Raw genomic sequence first — 19,415 nt, forward strand, 5'->3', positions numbered from 1 at the left:
TCTAACCCGAGTGGCATTCCTAACGTCAGTGAGCTTACATGTCAGTGCAGGCTCCTTAAATGAGGAGGGACTGACATAATGACTGGATGGCTGACTTGCCAGTATCATCACAAAAATCAATTAATTCACATTAGTCTTTTGATTGAAAGTTAAAAAAATTTAATTATACAGCAATATTATAATAAGAACTCAGAAAAAGCAGATCTTGTAGAAAATAAGCTAACGTCTAAATGTTATATGCCACACTGCTTTTGAGTTTTCTCATCCTCTGAATGCAAATAAGCACTATTTTACCGAAGCCCCTTTCATTTGTAGAAACCATGAAGCATACATGCCGGAGCTCTCCTTAAGGGGCCAGCTGAGGTATTAGTCAATGAGAGCAGACAGCTTGCAGAGCTTAGAAGGGCAGGGCCGAGACAACAGAATAGGGTGTAGAATGCACAAGTCTCAAAGCCCCCAGTGGACCAGGCTTCCACAGAACAGCTGGATGGTTGTCTGATGCCATGGGAACCTAGGGTAAAGCATGGCACTACTCTGGGAGGCAGACGTGTCCGAATGCTACACAAAGAAAACTATTAAAAGCACCCTTTTCTTGCTTTTTTTTTTTTTTTTTCGAGACAGGGTTTCTCTGTGTAGTCCTGGCTGTCCTGGAACTCACTCTGTAGACCAGGCTGGTCTTGAACTCAGAAATCCACCTGTCTCTGCCTCTCAAGTGATGGGATTAAAGGTGTGCACCACCATGCCCGGCTAAAAGCACCCCTTTTTTACCAAGACACAATAAGATATAGTTCCCCATATCTGCCTTTAAGATGCATCTTAAAGATTCTGCTAGTCAAGTCTTTTTTGGCAGGGGTGGGGTATGTGCCTTATAATGACTATTTTCTAGATTTTTGTCAATCATGCCTTTTCCATTTTGATTTTTAAATAACCCCTCCTTAATGGACAGTGCTCAAAGACTTCAAGTGGACATGAGGAATTTTTTTCCTCATTCCTTCCCAATGTTTACATTGCTACTTATTAACGAGCGAAAGAAGGGAAGATCCCAGAGCACACCCTTCAGCTGCTGAAGTGACTGTTTCCAGCAGGTGAGCATGGCACTAGAGAGGAAGGTGCCGCTGTTGCAGAATATACTATGTCTTATGTTACCATACCATTTTTCTTTGTGCTTAGTTATAATATTCCCTTATCAATGCTGAGAAGGTTATCAAGTTCATAGTGAAGAATTATATTTCCAGATTCCTTTTTTCCAAAGACACGGCAATACAACCAGACATTTGCGTGCAGGCAGAGATACAGTCAGTGGATTTTTAAAAAGGATTCTCCTAAAAACTATTTAGGTTTTAGAGACTAGAAGGATACATTTTCTAAAATTTATAGTAGTATAGTTTCATGAGAAACTATTTTAAAAATTCAACCCTGTCAGGGGTCTCTAGAGTCACATAACATGAAATTTCTCTTTTTCTCTCTCTGTCTGTCTCTGTATGTATATATATAGAGAGATAGATACACATACACACACACACACACACACACACACACACACACACACCCTATATATTTATGGAATGCATGCATATATATATGGAATACTGGAATGACTTACAAGCTATAGACCAACTAACCCAACAACAGCCAGCTGTGAATGTGAACGGACAGTCTGAGAATCTCATAGTTTCTCAGTCTCTCGAGGGTGGGTGTTTTGGGTGGTCTTCCAAAAAAGTAGGCTCCAATGGAAGTGCTGGCAAAGTGAGTGCAAGCAGGCAGTAACCGAGCAACCCCTTCCTTCTTCCCTTCACTGTCCTTATGCAGGCCTCCAGCAGAAGGCAGGGCCCAGATTAAAGGTGTGCCTCAAGATCTACATTAAAAGGTTTGTTGATCCAGATCAGGAGTTTGTGCCATTCCCACCTCAAGATCCAGACCAAACCTCTGTGTCTTCCGGCTTCAATATCTGAATCACCAGTGGGGTCTCCGGTTCTGAATTGTAGTTCACTCCAGATATAGTCAAGTTGACAGCCAAGAATAGCCATCGCAAACACCCACTTATCTACCGCTGTATAATTTAAATGGTCAACATCAGGGAGAACTCATCGTATGCTTTCTTACCTCAGGAGCGAACATGGTCTCATAGGTGGGATTATACTGAACTTCTTTGACAGCAGGGTCAAGGTGAACTCCAGTCTCCAGATCTTCCTAAGAAAGCCAAATGAGCATTACAAATTTGCTGTATTTCAGGAGCTACATCAGCAATTTAAGCACCTAAACACTTATTTCACAGCTATTACTTTAGTATCACAGCACTAATAAGAATCAGAGAGTAAGAGAACATACATGGAATATATACAATTTTAGACATAAAATACATATTTCCTTTTTCAACATACTAATTTTATTAATTAAATAAGTTAACACTGCCCAAACACTTCAAGTAAGAAGTTCTAACTCCCTCATGTCATCACTGTGTCAGACGCCAACACCCAGCGGCACTCTCTAGGAACTCACTGTCCTCTGCAGCCTGGCATAGACTATGTTCACCCTCCTTCCTGTCCTCCATTTCTGTGTCCCCAATCTCACCCCAGCCCCAGAGCAGACCATCTGCTGTGGCCCCTCCTCCTGCTCCACCTCTCCTCTGTGGGAACTCTGCTGAACTTCCCTGGACCCAGCCTTCCTCCTGCAGTGCACCCTCTCAGCTCCACTCCTCCTGCAGTGCACCCTCTCAGCCCCCCTCCTGCAGTGCACCCTCTCAGCTCCCCTCCTCCTGCAGTGCACCCTCTCAGCTTCCCTCCTCCTACAGTGCACCCTCTCAGCTCCCCTCCTCCTGCAGTGCACCCTCTCAGCTCCCCTCCTCCTGCAGTGCACCCTCTCAGCTCCCCTCCTCCTGCAGTGCACCCTCTCAGCTCCCCTCCTTCTGCAGTGTACCCTCTCAGCTCCCCTCCTTCTGCAGTGTACCCTCTCAGCTCCCCTCCTCCTGCAGTGCACCCTCTCAGCTCCCCTCCTTCTGCAGTGTACCCTCTCAGCTCCCCTCCTCCTGCAGTGCACCCTCTCAGCTCTCCCCTTCCTGCAGTGCACCCTCTCAGCTCCAGTGCACCTTCTCAGCCGGCACTGCTAACCCATCCTCATTCCTTCTTGTTAGCCCCCAATATCTAGAGACACCTTCTACCCAGGACTCACAGTGGCCACTAGAAAGGAACGCAGAAACACTACCTACCAGGCATTCTACAGCTACCACACTCTCCTAAAACCCAGAAAACAAGGAATGGAACACCCATCCAACCTCCAGTGAAAAGTCAGGTGAATTACAACAGATCTGACTTGTAAGTTCCATGGCCTTCTTCCCTTGCAGCTCTTACTAGTCTTCCTTTGGTCTGTACATTTACTGTGTTGATATATGTTGATATATGTTGATATATATGATGATACATATGTTGATATATGTTATATGCCAACATCAACACCTAGGATCACAATCGCTCCAAACCCAGATGAGCAGTCATCAGAGTTAAAACAAAATCAAAACCAGCGAGGAAAATATATCTGCACCAGAACCCAGCAACCGCATCACACATGCCTCAGAAATGCAATACAGCTGAAGCACAGACAAAACTTCAAAGTGGCTCTTACAGATATGCTTGAGGTCCTTAAAGAGAGCATTAAATCCACTAATAAGATACACGAAAATACAAACAAACAGTGAATGAAAAAAGAAAACAGTGCACACATGAAAGTAGAAATAGAATGACTAAAGGAAATCTGAATTGAGGTAAAACTGGAAATGGAAAATTTAGGAAGTCAACCTAAAAACCTCAGAGGTAAGCCTCACCAAGACAGGAGAAGGGAGAATCTCAGATGCTGAAGACAAGAGAAAAGAAACAGACATCTCAGCCAAAGAAGATGGTAAACTAAAAAATATCCAGGAAATCAGGAACACTCAGAGACTAAATTATGAATAACAGTAATAGAGGAAGGAATAGAAATCCAGGTCAAAGGCACAGGCAGTCTTTCCAACAAAACCACACAAGAAAATGTCCTTAACCTGAAGGAGGAGGCACCTATGCAGGCATTCAAAGCATACAGAACACCAAAAAAAAAACTGGACCAGAAAAGAAACTCCTCATGACATGTAGTAACCAAAACACTAAACATTCTTTCAAGGAGAGGCTACAATTACCCTGATACCTAAACCACATAAAGACCCAACAAAGAAAGGGGTTAACAGACTGATTTCCCTTATGAACACAGATGCAAAGATTCTCAGTAAAGGACTTGCAAACCAAATATAAGAACATATTAAGAAGTTCATCTACCATGATCAAGTAGTCTTCGACCCAGAAACACAGGATGGCCCAACACATGCAAATGAATAGATGCCATCCATCACACAAACAGACTGAAAGACAAAAGCCACATCATCATCTCATTCAGTGTAGAAAGGGCCTTTGACAAAATCCAACACCCTCTCATGAGATTAGCGAGGCAAGGGACCTCAACCGAATAAAGACAATTTACAGCAAGCCCATAGCCAACATCGACCTAAATGGAGAGACACCAAGCAATCCCACTAATACCAGGAATGAGACAAGGCTGTGCCCTCTCTATACCTGCTCAATACAGTGCTGAGGTCTTAGGTTGAGCAGTGAGACAGCCAAAACAGATCGAGGGGACACAAACCAGAAGGGAAGCTGTCAATGTGCCTTTAGTTGCAGAGAATATAATTGTATACTTAAGTGACTCTAAAAAACCACCACCAGGAAACTTCTATAGCTGATAAACACTTTCAGCAAAGTACCAGGATGCAAAATTAACACATAAAAATCAGATAGTCTTTCTGTATACAAATGACACAGACTGAGAAAAAACAGGGAAACAATACCTTTCACAATAGCCTCAATAAAAATCTTGGGGTAACTCCAACCTAGCCAGTGAAAGACGTATAATTAAACGTTAAGACATTAAAGAAGATTCAGAGAATGGAAAGACCTCTCATCCTCATGGGGTGGTAGCACTAACATAGTGAAAATGGCTTCCTACCAGAAGCAATCTACAGACTCAAGTCAGTCCCCATCAAAATTCTAACACAAATTCTTCACAGAATAGAAAGGACAATTTTCAGCTTCATGTGAGAACACAAAATACCCGGGATACCTAAAAACAATTCTGAAAAATAAAAGAGATGTTGGAGGTGTCACCATCCTTGATTTCAAATCATACTACAGAACTATAGTATTAAAAACAGCACTGAGAGAAACACGTTGATCAATGTAATAAAACTGAATACTAAGACACCTGTCCAGACACCTGTTTTTTTTTATAAAGAAGCCAGAAATACACATGGAGTGGAGGGAGAGGCAGCATCTTCAACAACTGGTCAAACGGACGGCTGCTTGTACACAAATATAAATAAATCCATACATATCATCCTACACAAAACTCAACTCCAAATGGATCAAAGACTTCAATGTAAGACCAGATACACTGACTCTGATAGAAGAGAAAGTTGGGAACAGAGCACCATCAGCACAGGTTCTACGAACAACAACTAATAAGTGAGACTTCAAGAGGGCATCAAGAATAAACAAATGACCCAATTAAAAATTGAGGTACAGATCTACACAGAGAATCCTCAAAAGAGGAAACACAAATGTGTAAGACATATTTAAAGAAATGTTCAATATCTTTAGTCATCAGGGAAATACAAATCAAAACTACTCTGAGATTTCATCTTGCACCAGCCAGAGCGGCCAAGATCAACAGAACAAATAGCTCTTGCTGGCAAGGATGCGAATATTTACTCATTGCTGGTGGGAGTGCAAACACCATAGAAACTGGTGTGGTGGCTGGGGACCTATCTACCTCAAGATCCAGCTATACAACTCCTGGACACATACTCATAGGACTCTACAACTACTACAGAGACCCTTGCTCAACCATGTTAATTGTTGCTATTTATAATAACCAGAATTAGCTGGGCAGTGGTGGCACATGCCTTTAATCCCAGCACTTGGGAGGCAGAGGTAGGTGGATTTCTGAGTTCAAGGCCAGCCTGGTCTACCGAGTGAGTTCCAGGACAGCCAGGACTACACAGAGAAACCCTGCCTTGAAAAACAAAACAAAACAAAAAAGCCAAAACTTAAAAACAAAACAAAACAAAACAAAATAATAACCAGAATTGGGAACAGACTAGATGACTGACAACAGAAGAATAGATAAAAAAAAAATATGGCACATTTACACAATTAGAATATTACTCAACTGTCAAAAGAGTAAAACCATGAAATTCACAGGTAAATAGATGTAGCTATGAAAAAAAATCTAGACATCTCTAGCCACCAAAAGAAACCTCCAGTGCCAGGAATGAATTACATCTAATCAAGTTGTTGGTGCAAGGGGCCTCATGGAAACCTCAACTCAGGGTATTGGTTGCTCTCCACAAACAGATGGTGAGGCCCTACTGCTAAAGACAACACCTACCTAACTCACTGGACAGTTGAGCTGCTGCCAACTAGAGCTTTCACCTCGGTGACTAATGTGCATGGTACTGATCTGTGGAGAAAGATACATGCCAATCTAGCTACTAACCCTTCCATTTACAGTGACCAGCCTGATACAGCTGTGCCAACACTGTGGAAACGTGGTGGAGTAGCCAGCCACACTACCTGCTTGGTATTATGGCCCACTCCATGAGATGGAATCCATGCCTGACACTGCTTGGACAGCCAAGAACCTAAGGGGCCTTTTCAGGTCTGCACAGGACTGATGTACATATGCCCCCCCCCCCAAATCCCCACAGGAGATGGCCAACACAAAATGAACTCAATAGCATTTGTGAAGGTTCCATGTCTTATAATGCTTTGTTTATATATATGGTTTCTGATCTTATTTTTATGGGATTTTTGTGTGTATGAAGGTGTGTCTTGGGTCTGTATGTTTCCTGTGCTTTTTTTTTTTCTTTTTTCTTTTTCCCATTTGTTTTGTCTTACTCTGGCTTGTTTCTATATTATTTTTATTATTTTATCTCATCTTACCATTGTTATTGCTATCATTATTGTTATCGCTATTATTATTATCATTGTCATCATCATCATTTTAGAGGTCTGTTCTCAATGAGACAGTGTGGATTTGTGTGAGTTCAAAACACACTTCTGCCATATTACACTAATGGAAGCTTTTTATAAAAACAAACAGCAGGTAATTTGATACTTTCTCTGCCTCTTGCACCAATAAAGCCCTGCATCACAGGCAAACTGCACTGTTACTGCCCCACATCATGGGCATCCCACACTTTACTGCCCCACATCATGGGCATTGCCTTTGTAATGTGATAAGTCACCTTCTCATTTCCCTTGACCCATTCCCTCTTCTTGCTGCAAGAACGAAAACAGTCTTTTTCTGCCTAAAGTCTTATGGAATGTTTTATTTTTCACAGAATTTGTGGTGCATTATTTATTGTGTATGGCTTTTACATTTTATATCCTTAATGCCTTACAGAATGCAGGGCAGCTGGCACATGTCAATAATATTTGTTAAATTAGAAAGATGAAGGAGGGGCTGGTGAGATGGCTCAGTGGGTAAGAGCACCTGACTGCTCTTCCGAAGGTCCTGAGTTCAAATCCCAGCAACCACATGGTGGCTCACAACCATCCATAATGAGATCTGACTCCCTCTTCTAGAGTGTCTGCAGACAGCTACAGTGTACTTACATATAAGAAAGAAAAAGAGAAAGAAAGAAAGAAAGAAAGAAAGAAAGAAAGAAAGAAAGAAAGAAAGATGAAGGAGAATGTGAATCTACAGAGAAGTTATACATAATAAGGCTGACTGACAGTCACTGGATTTGACACATCCTCTGCCAGAGTGATCCTAGCCCTGAGATGGACCACGGTGGGCACATGCCTAGAGCACTGCTGTGGATGAGGGAAGTGTAAAACAACACAGCAAGAGTTAAAAGAACAAAAACACAAAGAAAAAACAATACCCCCACCTCCACCCCCAACACACCAAACACACATCAATAAAACCTCGGGAGAGAAGCTGTCAGGTGGAAGGAGTTCCAGAATGCAGCGTTTGTATTCCCCCTTAAGAAAAACCTAAGCCAAAAACAGTCCTAGTGCTAGAGGGAGTGAGGTGGCAAGGAGAACCACAGGACAACAGGAGAAAGGCAGTGTGCAGTGGCGGGCATTTCGGGAATCCCAACACCAGGGATGCTGGGTAGTGGGATGATGAGTTCAGGCCAAGGAAAAAGAACGAGGGGATATGGTATGGTTATCCTAGAAGCGGTAAGAGGGGACAGAACCCAACACTCAGCTGGAAGCATTGGCATCTTCTGAAAAGAGGACTCTTAGAGATAACAACGTATGGATAATGGGCGAGATGCTGGCAATCAAAAGTGATCTTGTGAGTCACTTGTGTAGTTAAGGTGGTAAGACACGTACAGCAACACTAATTTAGCAGGTGCTGACCGTGTGCCTGTTGCCTGCTCGGTGTCAGGCACTGTTCTGGGCTATAGAAATACACAAAGTTGCCTGCCTTTAGTGGGAAAGAAAGACAATAACCTATACAATAAACAGATAGATAGCTTGTTATAACAAAGTGTCACACAAAAAGGAATTTAGCAATCCTAAGGTGTTAGTGCTGGGGCAGTAGATACATTGTTTATGTAATCTTTGGGGTGGGAGGCAAAACACAACCTTCAGTTTCTTTTCTCAGCACTGGCTCAGAATTTGCCAGTAGGCTGCGGTAGCCAACCAGTGAGTCCCAGGGTCCTCCTGTCTCACTGCCCAGCCAGCCCCGTGCTTGATTATAAGTGTTCACCACTATACCTGGCATCTTTGTATGTATTTATCTGGGGCCCTAACTGAGGTCCTTATAACTGTTAAGGCAAGCAATTTACTGAGCTATTTTCCCAGTCTATTTAACATGATCTTCCTATCATTCCTGTGAGTTAAGTTCTAAGCAAGATGAAGTCACTCATGCCAATGAACTAATGCCAATAGAACTAATGGTAACAGGGTGTGGTAGTTTGAATATAACTGGCCACCAAAGCCCTAGAGAGTATTACTATTAGGTGTGGCTTTGTTGGAGGAGATACGTTGCTATGGAGGTAGGCTTGGAGATCTATGCACCGTGTGACACATGGTCCCCTTTTGCTGCCCGTGGATCAAGATGGAGAACTGTCAGCTCCTCCAGTACCATGTCTGCCTGGACGTGGCCATACTATCCACCATGATGATAATATACTAAACCTCTAAACTGTAAGCCAGCCCCAATTAAATGTTTGCTTTTATTAGAGTTGCCTTGGCCATGGTGTCTCTTCACAGCAGTAAAACCCTGACTAAGGCACAGGGGAAGAGTTTAAAGCAACCATATGAGGAAGCAGCCTCATGGCTCAGAGGGTGGACGAGAGCCTGAAGACCTGAGTTTGACCCTAAGAACCTATGAGGTAGGAGAGAACTCATTCCCACAGTTGTCCTGTAACTTCTAAATGTGCACTAACCTGCCTGCTACGAACATACACAACAAACACAAACATTAAAAAAGAGAAAGTAAATCAACAACAACAACAACAACAACAACAACAACAATAAAAATGAGACCAAAGTAGGGAATCAGCTTCCACTTTAAAAAAAAAATGACAGCTTGCATACTAACTGGGTGTGTTCGTCAGGGCTCTTAGCTGCAAGTGACAGCGGTCTTCCCAGACAGATGAAACAGACTGAATTACGAAGTCCTTTTAGAGTTTCTAGGAAGGTTAGGGGCACACCTTTGAGAAGCAGGCAAATGGAATCATAATCCAAAGCCAAACAAATTACAGGACCAATCCAGTGTGCACAACAGTCTGTGACTGAACGCCCCACTAAACAGCTGTTGCTGCCATGGGATGTTGGAACCGCTGACCTGAGAGGCTAAGCGTTGGCCACCACTGCCACTCAAAACCTCATTCCTTGCTCTGCTGTGGATGAGCTCACACAGGAGTTCAGGTGGACCTCGAGAACTTGTTTGGAAGTTCTCACTGCTACTCCTCTATCCCTGATCCAAGACGGGTCCTCCTCTCGTCTATTCTGGGCAGGTCCCTCCTAGTGCACAGCTTTGAGAGGGACAGCTGCCTAGCTGGTCAGACCAGCCGAGTCAATCCAGGCAAGCAATGGGGTGACACTGTTGCAGCCAGAGCACTGTCAATTTAAAAAAAAGGAGAGAGAGACAGAGACAGAGACAGACAGAGAGACAGAGACAGAGAGATTGATTGATTGCATGGTCATAATGGTGCCTCTGGCTAAGCCCATAGCAGATCAGAAAGGGAGATGGGTGGAAGGGAAACTAGAATCTCACTTTCTGATGGTGGGTGTGGGAGAGAGCTGAAAAGCTAGAAGAACCAAGGATAAAATCAGTTAATATCTGTGCTGATTTATGTCAACTTGACACAAGCTAATGTCATCAGAGAGAAGGGAGCCTCAGTTGAGTTAATACCTCCAGAAGATCAGGCTGTAAGGCATTTTCTTATTTAGGGATCAATGGGGGAAGGCCCAGCCCATTATGAGTGGTGCCATCCTGGACTGGTGGTCCCGGGTGCTGTAAGAAAGCAAGCTGAGCAAGCCACAAGGAACAACAAGTAAACAGCCCCCTCCATGGCCTCTGCATCAGCTCCTGCCACCAGGGTCCTGCCGTGTGAGTTCCTGCCTTCACTGGTTTTTTGTGATGAATTGTTCTATGGAACTGTGAGCGAAATAAACCCTTTCCTCCCAAAGCTGCTTCCGGTTATGTGTATCAAAGCCGACACTGGAGCCTGAACACAATGCCAAACCCATTACTGGAAAAACATTGCATAGACTAAATAAAACCAAACTTAAATACCATTACCTCTTAATAGTCAACCCTTCGAAGATGCTATCCAAAAGAATCTAATCCTGGATTCCTATCTCCTCGTTGGAGTTTATATGGTAGAGGTGGTTATCAGCACTGGTAATATATCGGTTGCCAGAAGCTTCCCAATTAAGAGTATACAGAAGACTAAACTTTAATTATTTTTAATAGACTATGGTGTAACGTCAACTTTTAACAGAAAGTGCAATTAAAAAAATCAACCTTTTATAATAACAACAATGGCAACCAATAAACAATAGATCATCCCCTTTCACTATGGCTGGCATCACAGAATGAACTGAACAACCCCCCAGAGAAAGGTGGCTACTGAAGATTTACCTAGATAAATGTGGGCAGCACCACATCTCCCTTAGCTCTCAGGAGGAGTCAAGGCCAGCTAGGCATGCATGTGGAATCACCACAGACTTACAAAGGATTCCTACCCAATTCCAATCAGCCACAGAAAGTAAACGTGCAGTAACCCAAGGGTCACATAAATGTAAGCAGGTGCACTGCTGACTTATATTGGAGACCACACAAGTCACTGTTGGGTCCTTTCCCCATGTCTTCTGGTATACAGGTAAGAAATCAGGCACGACAAAAACTATGTAAACCGTGAAAATATTAGACATTTTGGTCATTATCGAGTTCCTATCAATTTATGACATTTGTCTCTCTGGAATTAGAAATGACTAAAATTCCCAAAATTAAGGGATTGATAGATGATGAAGAAGAATACAAATTTGGATACGTACATCTCCGAGCTCGGCAACAAATCAAAGGTATCTGCAGATGTAAGAGGCAGAACCTGCATTTTACTCAATGGCTATGCTGAACGAGGAGCTCACTGGGAGAAAGTAACACTCACTGTCTGAAATGACTGTTTTTAATTAATTTATTTAAACTTACTATGAAGTAAGTTACTAAGTATTTTTGTTGTTGTTACTGGAGAGCTGCCTATGCTCCCTGAGTGAGCCAGCACACAGGCAGAGTAATTCTTGCCATCCAGTAAGGCTTATCACATTCTGTTCTGTCTTTGTCCTCCTACCTTAGCTTTAGGTGTGGGAATCACAGATGTATGCCATCATACCTAGCCCATCATAACACATGGTAGTGACTTCTAACATGGAAATAGAACAATTTTGTATCAAAAGTTCAACAACAAACAACACTACAATGTCCAATCATTGCTACACACGTAGATGAAGTTCCAGACTCGGAGAACAATGGGGCTAAAGTGGTTTGTAGCAAGGAGAAATGTGAACTTCCCAGAGTACTGAAAGATCCACACTCCAGAGAAATCTATCTGCTGCTAGAGAAGCTCAGCAGAATTCTAGGTGGAAAATGAAAAGAAAGCCACAAATTCATTTCATAGGAAAAACAACAAAACTTCATATTAAATAAAATGGGGGTAGGTATCTACCTATAAGCTGTCAAAAAAAGAAAAAAATCACTTTCAAGGAAAACTAAATTCACTAGAAAAAGACAGTCCATTGTCAGTAACAATTGAATAAGAGAAAACATCTTAAGTGAGCTGAGAGGAATTCTCAGCTAATAAACTAAACCTAGTAAAATATCCAAGATGGAGTACTGAGCACTAACACTGTGAAGACAAACTAGAAGGGTAATCACCAACCACTCTATTAAAGGACAGCCTAAAGGAAGCACTTTGACAGAAAGCAGACATCTTTGCAGATAAGATGTAAAAAGGCCTGTCACTCATGTCTGTCTTGTGTGTACGTGTGCACACATACCAAACAAACTATCCCAAAAGGTAGGGATGGGAGTGGAATTGAAGTAGGGCCTGCACTGCTTAGAAGCTGAAGCTACTGAGTGACTCAGACATGTAGTTTCTAGGGTAACCACTTCAAGACACTTGGGGCATCATCTGTACATGGCAGCAGATAAAAAGAACACTGACTAAAAAAACCACCCAGAAGCATGGGTGCCTGACATGTTTCCTGCCTTTCTTCTACTACATCTACAGCAAGACATTAACAGTCTTAGATGTACAAGCGCATACTTTATAAAAACACGGAGATGGCTGTACCTCACTGGTTTTATATTACCTTCTTTATTTTTTCATTTAATGTGTATGTATGTATATATTTTTATTATTATTATGGGCAGAGGATGTAGCTCAGGCAATGGATTGTTTCCTTAGCATACACAAAGTCTTGGTGTGGATGGAATGGTGGCACAGGTTTATAATCACAGCACTTGGGATCAGAAGTTCAGGGTCACCCTTGGCTTCCTAGTGAGTCTGAGGTCATCCTGGGATATCCACGGTCCTGTCTGCATCCAACCAACCCAAAACATCTTGTTGTGTTTGACTCTGGCTAAAAGGCAAGTTTATGGTTATGTGCAAACTTATCCCTTTGTGCCTAGTTTTCAATACAGATGCACTGAGGCCAGGGACTGTTGTGTCACGGGACCTGGGTTACTGAGTGTTATTTTGTGGTCTAGCACAGGGGTTGGCAAACTCCAGAATATGAGCAAACTTTAGCCCACAGATGGTATTTTGTACTAACAAAATAATAATGGTATTTGCAGTCTTACTGTGTTGATTAAAACGAAATGAACATCAACAAAAAAGACTTGACAAAGTATATGAGGTCAACAGTGTAAGTCATGCTTGGAACTTGGTCCTTTACTGACGTTTGCGAATCTCCATATACATGATCAGTTGTTTTCTAAACCTTTAGTCAATCCCTCCTCACCCCACCCCCCGCCGTGCATGTGTGTGCGCGTGTGTGCGTGTGTGTGCGCGTGTGTTTGATGTCAAGGGTCTTCCTTAATCATGCTTCACTTTACTTCTGAGACAAGTTTCCCTCAGACCCTGGAGCTATACTGGCGAGTTAGGGAGCCAAGGAATAAGTTGTCGCTGACCTCCACAAGGGCATTTTAACATGCACCCCCACCCCCTACCTCAAAAACACAACAGGGCATACATTTATTTTTGGCCAAATACTCTCAGTCACAAGAGAATCATTCAAACAGACACGAGTAATTTCCTGCTTCACAATTCTCCCCTTGATAATTTTCTAACCCCTTTACTTCAGGGAGCTTTCCTTCTCTGGTGCACACTGCTCATCTCCTACAGAACCCACACAGCTGGGGATCTAGCCCAGCTCTCAATGCACCGCTGGTATCTTAGAGATTGATTCCAACTCATTCTCTTTACGTACTGAACCATTCCTTAGAGTCTGAAGTAAACAAGATGGAGAGGAAGCGTCCTCCCAGCCAGTGCCTGCTCCACTCCAAATCTGATCCTCCATGTCCTTACTTGGTCAAGACCTTTTCTTTTAGTTTTTCTTTTGTGTACAAGGCATTGGCGACAGAACACTCTCCAGGCCCCGGAAATGAACTTAGAAATGTGGTTAAGTGATGCCCTGGGCTACGACAAAAAGATAGAGATAGAAGAATCAAGGAGCCTGAGGCTGGGGGATCACAGGTTTGGGTCTATGAGGGAGGCAAGGGAACCCTGAGAAGGAGCTTGTTAACCTTGTGAGCTTTACAGATCCTTCAGCACTGAGGACGGCAGGCCTCACGCGCCGTATAAAGCATGAAGTGCTTATCTAAGAGACAGCGTGATGCTTTGGGGAGGGGATGTGAGTTCTGAATTTAGGAATGAACAGTCTTGATGTACTGTGTAGGAAAGACGTGGGTGTGCGGCTAGAAGAAAGAAGTACACAAAAAGTTATTCTTGTTTTAAAGAGAATCTGAACTAAACGGTGGCAACTGAAAAAGAAAGAGACATTTGATAAACATCACCCAGTCACAGTGGGAAAGAGTAGCTGTCACTCAAAAGCAAAGGCTCAAGAAGTCAAGAGTAATTCCCAGAGGAAAGGATGCTCTGAAGGCTGTGCTAAGGAAAACAGAGAGGAAGAGATCGAGTTGCGGGGGGGGGGGGGGGGGGGAGCAAAACCAACCAACCAGCCAGAAACACGATGAAGGGGAGGTAGCGGCTGAACAACTAACAAGCGAGTTAGAAGGGGAGGTAGCGGCTGAACAACTAACTAGCGAGTTAGCGGGGCTGAGGAAAAGGAAAACGGTGAGCCTTCTGTTTGTGGCTTGAGCCAATGAGCAGGATGTGGATCAATCAAAATGGGGAATACAAACGTGCACTAGAAAGACACTTAAGCTTTTAGCACACCATACAAAAGGGGCACAAGAGGCATTCTGGATAAGATTTAAAAAACATTAAGAAAGCTGGCATGGAGTTTAAGACAGGAGTTTACTAGGACAGCTGGTATTTAATCAGTATATAATTGTTACAGCTAAAATTGCTTTGCATTTTTGAAAATTGGTAGCTAAACATACTTGAAGGATGAGTAAGAATGGGCTCAGAGCTCTTAAGTGATGTCTCCAAGGAGGCCATGTGGCTAAGTGCTAGAGGGAGATATGAATAATACTGGAATCTTGATTCATGCCTATGTTAACCTCTTCACTGTGGTCACCTGTGAGCCACCAGAAGTATATACTGCAGTAAAAATATGTGAGACTATGTGGAGGGAAACTTGAAATAACAGCCTAGACCTAGAAAACCAAATGCTGACAGGGCTGGCAGAAGAATAGGGAACCTGAAGGCTGAGGATAGCTCGGTGGACATCATAGGAAAACTAAAGAATAGAGAAAAGGAATTATAAGAGCTATTTGATGCAGAGATTTAATTCAGATGGCAGAACGGTCTCATGACTGCAAAAGGCCTGGAACACCATTTCCACCAAGTAATTAATCAAGAAGCCAAGGCTAGACTGTACTGAGCTGGGGTGGGGAACCCTGTGACAAATCAGGGGAACAATGCATAGCACTGAAAGTTGGAATGTCTAAGGAACACACGGGGAAGGCTGCTGGAAAGTCATAGGCTGGCAGAGCTTTGTTCTGTTCTAAAGATAGACTTCCCAGTGTTCTTTCATGCCAGATGTCCTTATAAAAAACTTCAACTTCATAAATGACACAAACAAGACCCAGGGAGAGCTTAGTTAGAAATCTTCTTCTTTTCCCTCGTCAGTCTTTGAGCTGGTCATTCACTCACACAGGGCTTACTACAGACTGATGCTCTCAAAGGGCTCAAGACACACTAAGTCTTCTCCTAAGTTTGGAAACTCTTGCTTTAGCTAACGTGGTCTCTCTCTCTTCGAATTGACATTTCATTTATTTATTTATTTATTTATTTATTTTATTTATTTATTTTGGTTTTTTGAGACAAGGTTTCCCCGTGTAGTCCTGGCTGTCCTGGAACTCACTCTGTACCAGGCTGGCCTCGAACTCAGAAATCTGCCTGCCTCTGCCTCCCAAGTGCTGGGATTAAGGCATGTGCCACCACTGCCTGGCAACTTTTTATTTTTTTATTTTTATTTTTTTAAGAAAGGATTTGTCTGAGCAATCTACACACACAAAAAAAAAATCACACTTCTACCTTATTCTTTGTTGTGGTTATTACCCCATCCCATCCCCACCCCACCCCCCACCCCCGGACACCCAGTGTTCAATTCAATCTGTAACTACTTTATTTGTCCACATTTAATTGGTTGTTTCACCCACGAGAATGATTCCAGTATGAACTATGATAGCAAAGATGTTCTGGTTGGTTGACCCTTGTGGCTTTAATCCTGTTGTTACTGGGAAACAATACATGCTCCATAGAGAACTATATTATAGAACTATAGAACTGGGTTTCCCCCTTTATCAACTTCCTCGGTTGGGTTCGTGCATGCTACTTCCTAAACTTTATGTCCTTTTCCCATTCATTGTATTAACACAAAGAATCACAATAGCTAACATGTATCGCTTTCCACTAGATAGATATTCGGCTCTGTGCTATAATCTTTACCATATAATTTCACTCAATCTTTACAATAACCCCCCGATAAATATGTTTTTATACAGCTATCTTCATTGCACAACTGTACAAAAGAACGTTGTGTAATTTGAAAGTAGTGAAGCCAGGATTCGTGCCGAGTTCCTCAAAAACAAAACAGTGCCTGGCCGTGGCTCACTTCTAGTGAGGGTACAAATTCTAGTTTGAAAGTCTTGATCCAATATTATCTATGCTCTGAACTTATAACTGATCTAATAAGGCTACATCTTAGTCTACAAATTCAAACTTTCCTCCTCTCCTGAACTAATTTTATCCGACGGAGATAGGAAGGACAGGGGTTAGTGGAGAGCTGCTCCGTACTTCTAATCGTCAAGGAGGATGTGGGAAGAGATGTAAACGCTAGTTACATACTTCTCAGCGCCAAGGTAGACCAGCCTCTAACCCGAGACGAGCTGAAAGCAGTTCCTGAGCTTATTAGTGTCCAAAACACTTACCTTAACTGCCACCTCCGGAGCCGAGTCCACCGCCACGGTCAGAGAGAGCTTGGCTGAAGGCGATTTGGTCAAGTGCATGAGAGAGTCCGCGGCTGGCAGCGGACACCGACTGCCCTCACTGTCCGAATCCGATTCGGACCCCGAGCCCGAGCCATACGAAGCAGCTAGAGCTGCAATCGCAGCCGACATGACTGCAACAGATACTCTCTGCTAAGGCCAGGCCAAGGCGGAAGAAGCAGCGTCTCCCAGGTCCTGTCAGATTGTCATGGAACTCGATATTTACCTCCTTTAAAAAAAATCATTTATAACTTCTCGAAAAAAACTTTATTATTGAGATAACTGTATCAAAACTTGAGATTCACAAACATTTATCTAAAGAAGCACAAGGGATTACAACTATTTGTAACTTTCAGGACCTCGTTGATTAAAGACCCAGTCCTGAGATGTGTTTGAAGCCTCGAGGACCTTCACTCCCGGCGTACAGTGCGGCGAGGAGCTCGCGGCACCATGGGAAATGTAGTTTGGAGCGAGGAGGTGGAGCCCGGCAGAGGGGGCCTGCCTTCGACCCCGCCCCCAAGAGGATGCTTCATTCAATTGGATGTCATCTTCCCTCATTCCCGAGCCCAGCACCGTTCTCTCCGGCCCCCTCCCCCAAAGTGCGGATCGGGCAATACCACAGAGCCTCAGGACAGGGGGAAGCGCCGTCCTCTTGCCCACGGACGGGTAAGTGGGTGGATGCTCATTCTCCCACCATGCCGCCGTACGCCCTGCAGGGTTCGAGGGGAGAGTGCGAATCCTAAGTTCAGAGACCTGGGACCCGTCCGGTGCAGCTCCGGGGAAAGGTCGTGAGGCCAGGCGGAGAGCGCCCCGCGGCTCCCCCTGCTGCAGGCGCGGGTCCCCGCGCCCGGTTGTGGAGCGTCGCGCGGGGAGGGGGCGGCGCAGGGCAGCGGCTGCTCGCGGTGTTGTTCGCTCGCGCGTCGAGCGCACCGCGGCTCGGGCGAGCAGTGGGCGCCCCCGGCGGCATTCCCGGCGGCCCGGCGCCTCAGCCAGTGCCCGGCGCGGCTTCCATCCCGCAGCCCGACGCTCCCGAGGGGCTCCTGGTGGCGCCCCAGTGCGGAGCCGGACCGGCGGCAGCCGCCGAAGCATGTAGAAGGGGTACGGCGCGAGCCCCCCACGGTTTCGCGGTGAGCACGAGTCTCTCAGGATTTTGTCCCTTTTTTTTCTTCCCGGGGTCCTGACGAGGGAACTGTTCTCCACCGACCCGAGCCGAGAGGGGCGTGTGGATGAGCCGGGGTCTGCAGCGGCGGCGATGGATGGGCGCGCCGCCCCCGCCCCCATCCCGGGCTCCCCCGCGCCCGCCGCCCAGCAGCCCGGGCTGCGCGTGGAGGACGAGGCGTGGGATCTCGGGCGCGGGGACTGGCCCGAGGCTGCTCTGGGTGCAGCATCTGCGGCTCTCACCTGCGGCGCGGGGTTCGGGGCTCCGATCCCGCCGCTCCGCCCTTGTGCATCGGCGCCGGCGAAGGCTGCAGCCAGTCGCGGAGCCCTCGGCTCGCCCGGCGTGCCAGCGGTTCTGAAAAGCGAGCCCTGGCCGCGGGTCTTTGCGCCGCGGCTCTCTGCACGACCATGGTAAAGCGAGTGCGGGCATCCCTTTATATTCCAGTTTGGAAGAGAAGGCAGAGAGGGTGCTGGCTCTTTTGATGCCTGGAAATGGGGAGGTTCCTCGGGCAGAGTTAGGGAGACGCTTGCTGGGCTCTGATGTCGGCAGGACTCGCCCATTGTGCCACCCAGATAATTATTCAACTATGCAGCATCCATTGCACCTTTCCCATTTTTCTTTTCCCCTAGCTACAGCATGCCCCCTAGCTTCCGTAGACACCTTCTCTAGCACTTGCGGATGATGAACTAGAATAATGGTGAAAAGAAAGCTCATCGGATCCCAACATTCACGACCTGCCCTGTGACTGACTAATTAATACCTAGCTAGAATAGGTACTTTAATTCGACTCATTCTGACCCTATCCTTTACTATACAAAATGTGCCCGACATTCTATTTACATTTTTTTCTTGGTGTTCACATTAGCTAAGTCTTTATTTTCAGTAATCGGTGTGATTAGTTTATTAGTTGTTCAGTTGTACAAACATCCATTGACATTGTAAATTTAATTGGTAAACTTTCATTTTTCTAATTGTTGGGAGCCGCATAACACAAGTACAGATGCAGTCCCATTTGGAACTCACAGGAACAGTT

At 44.6% G+C, this 19,415-nt stretch overlaps 2 protein-coding genes across 5 annotated transcripts in view; one reads left to right on the forward strand and one right to left on the reverse strand.

Annotated features, from left to right (window-relative positions):
• Positions 1-17,423, reverse strand: part of Cdc40 (cell division cycle 40) — a 51,523-nt gene extending 34,100 nt beyond the window's left edge. The window contains exons 1-2 of the mRNA NM_027879.2: positions 17,167-17,423; positions 2,104-2,190 (exon numbers count right to left, since the gene is read on the reverse strand). Of these exons, the coding sequence (NP_082155.1) occupies positions 2,104-2,190; positions 17,167-17,355 (276 nt within the window). The 5' untranslated portion in view covers positions 17,356-17,423. The remainder of the gene's footprint in view (positions 1-2,103; positions 2,191-17,166) is intronic.
• Positions 17,424-17,759: 336 nt separating this feature from the next.
• The window catches only part of Wasf1 (WAS protein family, member 1), a 55,090-nt gene continuing 53,434 nt past the window's right edge, over positions 17,760-19,415 (forward strand). For 2 of the 4 annotated variants that reach the window (NM_001379453.1, NM_001379454.1), the window contains exon 1: positions 18,107-18,350. The gene's annotated coding sequence lies outside the window, so the exon portion shown is untranslated. Of the gene's footprint in view, positions 17,890-18,106; positions 18,351-19,415 lie in introns of those variants that run through there. The other 2 variants (XM_030245406.1, NM_031877.3) reach the window with 2 other exon arrangements.

The sequence above is a fragment of the Mus musculus genome, chromosome 10 (genome assembly GCF_000001635.26).
Source record: "Mus musculus strain C57BL/6J chromosome 10, GRCm38.p6 C57BL/6J".
Lineage (NCBI taxonomy): Eukaryota > Metazoa > Chordata > Mammalia > Rodentia > Muridae > Mus > Mus musculus.